This window comes from Oculina patagonica, chromosome 8 (genome assembly GCF_052425735.1).
Source record: "Oculina patagonica isolate OP01 chromosome 8, crgOcupat, whole genome shotgun sequence".
In the NCBI taxonomy this organism is placed as follows: Eukaryota; Metazoa; Cnidaria; class Anthozoa; order Scleractinia; family Oculinidae; genus Oculina; species Oculina patagonica.
Genome location: NC_135765.1, coordinates 2,018,684 through 2,024,720, shown reverse-complemented (window position 1 = coordinate 2,024,720; position 6,037 = coordinate 2,018,684). Strand labels below are relative to the sequence as shown.

General features: G+C 37.1%; 1 protein-coding gene across 1 annotated transcript in view; it reads right to left on the bottom strand.

The window, feature by feature from the left end:
- Nucleotides 1-3,395: 3,395 nt before the first annotated feature.
- The window catches only part of LOC144662028 (transmembrane and coiled-coil domain-containing protein 3-like), a 32,796-nt gene continuing 30,154 nt past the window's right edge, over nt 3,396-6,037 (bottom strand). The window contains exon 11 of the mRNA XM_078522762.1: nt 3,396-4,375. Coding sequence (XP_078378888.1) covers nt 4,226-4,375 — 150 coding nt within the window. The 3' untranslated portion in view covers nt 3,396-4,225. The remainder of the gene's footprint in view (nt 4,376-6,037) is intronic.

The window sequence follows — 6,037 nt, the reverse complement described above, 5'->3', positions numbered from 1 at the left end:
GACATGACGTCCTATTCTGTGACCGAGGCGGCCAATCACGAGGCTTGTTTCCAAATTTGGTCCAGGCTCACAGCGAAGATTCAGAGAGCGCGGTTTGTCGGTTTTCATCGATATCCTAGAATCCGTAACATTACCACATTTGTGTACTTTCTAAATCTTCCCAAAATAGGCTTCTGTATTCCCGAATAAATTACTTATTTTGACATTATTTATTCATCCGCTCGTAAAAATTATCAGTGATCTTAATGTTTTGTCTACCGTTTTGGATGGACATATATTTTTTCATGTTTTTGTGGAGTTCACCGAGCCACCTTAATTGCAAATCGATGCAAAGCCATATGTCTGAATTAACAACGGACTTGATCCCTTCGTCGCCGGTCACGAGATTCTACTTAAGATGCTTCTTCCCCAATAAATGTCAACAAACTGTAATTTATTCATCGAAATATTTTTGTTGTAAAAAAATAGCCCGTAGAACAAAACGGTTTAACAACTTTAAAAAGCGGGGCAAAACCCGGCCTTTTTTTGAAGGAGTTTTTAAATCATAATCTTAACACATATAATACTTCCTTGACATTCGTGGCCCGGCAAGTTTCCAACGTTTTTGCCGAGCAGAGAGGGTGTTTAGCAAATTGGCTATGATACATATCCCCGATAATTAGTTGCAACTTCTAAGAAACTGACTTTGGAATTGACCAATGCTTCGACGGCGCATTTATTAATATAGTGCACCATTAAATTTTAACTTTTACAGTTTATGCAATTTAAAACAAGTGATAAGATAGCCCACGAGACTAAATCATAAAAGTATTTAACAAAAAACACAGTAAAAACAGAGTACTGTCATTTCATTCGTCTTAAAATAAAGATATCGTCATCAATTATATTTCAGTCGTTGTGGTCATTAATTGGATAATCTGAATCGCAAATGAAAGGTTCTTTCTCGATTCATTAATTAACAATTCATCCCTGAGGCATCATTCCAATATTTAAGGTCCTAGTAAACAGATACAGCAAATATTCAGCTCGAATTCAGCGGCTTCCAATGCTGGCAGCAAATGCTATAGTTTAGCTCTGGGATGAAACTGAAAGTTCGCAAAGCTTGCTTTCGCCGTGGGAGCTGATGAGTAATTGTATCAAAATTGCCAAAATAAAAAAAAAAGAAACCCAAACAAAAAACGTCGAGACCGGGAATATGCTAAACATAATAACACAGGGTAAATTTCTCTTATTTTCACTCGTTGATCAATGGTTTAAAACTTGTCGAACGCATCCAACAAGACTTCATTAGCTTTCATAAGTCTGAGCCTTGGTTTTGGTTTGAAAATGCAAACGGACCAAAAGAGATGCTGTTAACCGGGTTTTAAAAATTGTCTTTCCTTTCCTTCTAAAGAGCAACTTCAAGTTGATATTCTCCACAAAAAAAAATGAAAAAAAAAAGTTAAAAAACTGAAAAAACCACAACAACCTCTTGACATATTTCGTTCAGCAATCGGAAACATTTAACCGTCAAAGCAAATATTCACCCGCGCCAAAAATAAGAAGAGTCTAAGAAGCGTTTCATTTGCTATAATTCTGATATTTTTCAAATATGTTTCTTTTTGCTTAATTAGCTTGTAGACTATTTCACTCCGAGCTCCAATTCACTTTCTACTGATTCCGATTCTATTTCTAAAACAAGTTCCGTTCCTCAGCTCCCCGTATCAGTTCTCACTGACATCCGATGCAAACCTCTTTATTACGTAACTCAAAGTTTCGTGTTTGATCAGCATGTAATTTCCCCTAATGTTATTTATACATAACTAGTAATACAGGTTACGAGAATTTAAGAAAAGATCACCACAGGGAGATTGTCTAAAAGTTTAGCAGAATCTCCCAACTTGTATTTAAAGAAATATATCAAGTCTTAGTGACGAGAATCTGTATGTTATGCTGGGGCTTAAAAAACTAAAAACGCAAACTGAGGGGCAACCCGACATTTTAAACCGACTAAGTTTCGCTCTGTGGTTCCCGGCTGAAGGCCCTGAACGGAACGCTAAAGTTTGATATCGGAAAGTTTGGATGCAACCATGGAATGTAGCAAATATAGCTGCGATGATCAGTCATAAATAATAAGAAATGTGCACCCAGAAAAAAATCGGATTCAAGTAACCGAGAGAGCCTAGGAACGAACATAAAATCATTTCTCTTTTTATAATAAAACATTCGCTCATCAAGAAAGTTTTTGTCGTTTATTTCGTCGGGCAAGCAAGATGTAAAATGCGTTATTTATCAAAATATTTGACAAAGTTCTATCTTTTAATTAATTATGTTTGATGTTGGTTTAATTAAAGCCAATATATTTGTCGGCCAGTCACATCCCTTTATCGGCTCCAAAACGTGATTGACAAAGCGGTCTCTTTGAAGAAAGTGTGCCGATCGAATGAACATTGAACGTAGTTGCATGCAATAGACATCCAAATGATTTGTCTCATTCATAGTTCGTACTGCTATTTTATCCCTTATACTGAGCTCAATTTAGTTAATTGTATGAAGATCAAGTTCGTCTGAATGCAGCTCAACAATTGAAACAGTGTCTCGCAAATTACAATTACAATTTCTAAGGCTTTGCTCAGCGCTCAAAGCAGGCCTGACCAAACATGCAGGTTTGATCTTTGATTTTGATGTGGGCACAGTATTTATGTAATGTAACCTCTGTGTCGACTCGATGGGTATTATCGCAAAATAACCTTTTGGTATGCAATCGGAATCTTTTTGCGGTCTTCTAATTACAAACGAAATGGCTCAAAATATCAGAAAACAAACCATCAAGTGTAGAAACAACAAAAGTGCCATCCGTCTGATAAAAGATGAACGATGACTGCAGAATTGATATTTCTCAGTTTACTAAAGCTAATCTGACAAAAACGTAAAAAACATAAATCAAACTCACTGAGTTGGGTTTTACCCAGTCTCCAGATTTACAACAGCGTTAGATCAGATGCTCTTTTTAGTCAATAGAAATAATCCACACCGAGCCATCCTCGGAGACCCAAGGGGTAACCTGAGTTTCAGGCTAAGCCCTGGTATTAAGGCTAACCTCCCAGGGGCAGTTACTGGCGGTGGAAAAGGAGTTTTAAACCAGAACCAGCCACGCATTTTAAATCTGAACTCTTTATTTTTTTTATTATTATTTTTTTTTTACAGAAAGAAAATCATTAATCAGGAGCATAAGGGGAAAGTTTTGATTTACACCAAATTCTTAGAATTACAGTTTAATTTCGATTACTCGAACCCTCAGTACGCGACCTTTTGTTCCCCTTTAGGTCATTCTTACTATTAACCCTGACTCGACCCCTAATTCGACCTTATTTCATTCCGAAGATTCGAGTAGGGATTCAACTGTAACATAAACAGTACCAAAAAAGCAGGATTTATAGCGCGGATAGAGTGGATTTACTAGACTAAATTAATCTCTTAATCTTTAGGTTTCATTTGTTCGTCCTGGTAGAATAAACACTATAGTGTTCGATTTTGTTTCACGTATTAAGAAAAATCACTCCAATCGAATCTGTAGACATAAATATCTCTTAAAAATTCCATTATCCTATATTTTATAATTTCATACTTATAAAATTCATTATAGAAAATCATTGCGCCCAAAGAAAATGCGGCCTTGATTGGATAAACGCTATTTCTACATCTCTATACAGCTCTGAAAACCACAGCCATATTACCTAACTTTACACTCATTGTACTATTTCAGCTTACTATTCCTAATAGTCTTATTTTTTGTGTGACAATATTATTTTTATATACCACTGTCCCCCTCCCCTCTTCAGCCCTTATTTCAATAGTTAATCTGTTATATCTAGCTATACATACTCATTTTGAATCATAAAAATCCTTCCTTGTAAAAAGCCTTGAACTTTTAGAAAACGCACTGTATTAATTATATATTATAACCATTATATTACCTCCCCCCCCCCCAAACTTTCTCCCTCTCTTCACTATTAAATACGCAGGATATCTAAGCTTCGACGCCAGCTTTTATATGTTATTTCTGCTAGGGGGAAAATATCGTACACGTAGAGATTGAGAATGCATGCCGCACCAAAATGCTATTCTGCGCCCGTATTCCACAAGAAAAACTACAAAGCTTTCCTCCTCAGCCTCCGAAAACGGAATGCTTTCCTCCTCAGCTCGTCACATGGTTTGCTTCGCAGCCTTGTGTTGCTAGGATACGCTAGACAGCTCTCAGAGTCTTTTTGCTAGTTCTATCTGTCCCGGCAGTCCTCCAAAGCTTTCTGCTTCCAAATTTCCACAGAGAAATTCTCCACAGTAAAGGTGCGAGTAGAAGACTGATTGTAGTAACGCTAAGTATGATGAGATAAACCTGAAATATTTAAAATAAACGGAGGATTAAAGGCCTCCTTGGACCAGCTGAAATAAAGTTCAAACCACGCGTCAATTAAGCATATGGTGCTAAATTTTAAAGTGGTTAGATGGACCCTGGTATGATATCGCTGTCAAGCGGTAACTTTTCGTGTGAAACCACTTATTACTCCGTTTCGGCACGTTTTAGTTGTTTTAGAGAAAAAAAAATACTTTAAACTGTTCTACTAATTTTAGAACTTGACAATTCCTTTGTAGTGAATGGGACAGACGAAATACGAAGCACGAATTCCAACAGGTATTGCACTTCTCTTTTGTCAAGAGATTCCCAACAACAAGGTTTATTTGAACTTGCAAAAATTCCCACTTCGTAATCAAACGTCGGGTGTTACAAAAACAGTAACGTGCTCAAATCACGTAAATATTAAACCAACCATAAACCGTAGCAAAACATTCCAACGGATGGCAACGGCGGGAAAATGTGTACCGTAGTTACTCGAATAAGCGCCGCGGCGCTTATTAAATTGTTCGCGCCTCAGGGTGGGCGCTCATTCGAGGTTGGGCGCTTAATCGAATAAATACGGTAATAACACCATCCCATGGTTGCTCTAATATAATGGAGCGTACATCTTCCTCCCTTTCCGGGGTGGTAGGCGCGCATATCCGCTTGTGAAGGTGCGAATTCATGGAATAAATGACGAATAAATGACGTGCTCATTTCGTATTCGTAATCATTATTAACAAAACTGCTGGTCTGCTTGGCCAGAGATCAATTTACAGCAATTTACAATCCCAACAACAAGTCCAATTCACAGCCCAACACAAAAGCAAACATCGGTGCAAAATTTTTGCAGTATATTAAAATTCGTGTGCAATGAGTTTGACACAAAACTGCACTGTAATTTTCAAAAACCGTTGGAAAACGCAACTTTGGAGGTTTGAGAAGGTTTACAAGCATTTTATAATGTTTACAACTAGCAAATGCTTTTCAAATTCTCCCACGATCAACATTCGCCTAGGCACTCTGATTTAGCATGCACTTGGGGAGGCTACTCACAAAAATTTGGGTTAATTGTGGCTTGTTTTGTTCGCCCTGGGAACGAGGTTGTTGCCAATGTTAGAGTTAAATTCACGTGACCTTAACATTTTCGCACTTCTGCTTCAACGATTTTCCTAAAATTTAGCTAAAATAAACTGATTCCAGAAATTTAAAATATTTCAGCAAAAGCTTTTACTGGATGCGGTTTTGTCCAAAAAGTGGTGTCCAGGTAAACACCAAAAATATTAAAAATGTTTTCTCCATTTGATTGATATTTTTACTGAATGATAGGCTGAATTCCCCAAATTTCATAGCTATCGCGTCAAAGCCGAAAAATTTATGATGCAAAGTTTACGAGTGCCCCCAGAATAACTACGAAGCCACCTTTAAGACGATATTTGCCTTTTTTCTCGATATCGATATCGATATTATGACGTCATTTCCTTACTGACGTCATTGGTATGTCACGTGATTTGTCTGACCATACAAATGACAGTCCTGGCATTATAAATATTAGCCAGGAATGTTGATTTTTGGTCTTTTTGTTTCACTGTAGACAAAATCAAGTCAAGGCAATAGAAAAATCCAAATATTGACAAGAAAATCAATATTTGTTTGCGCAAA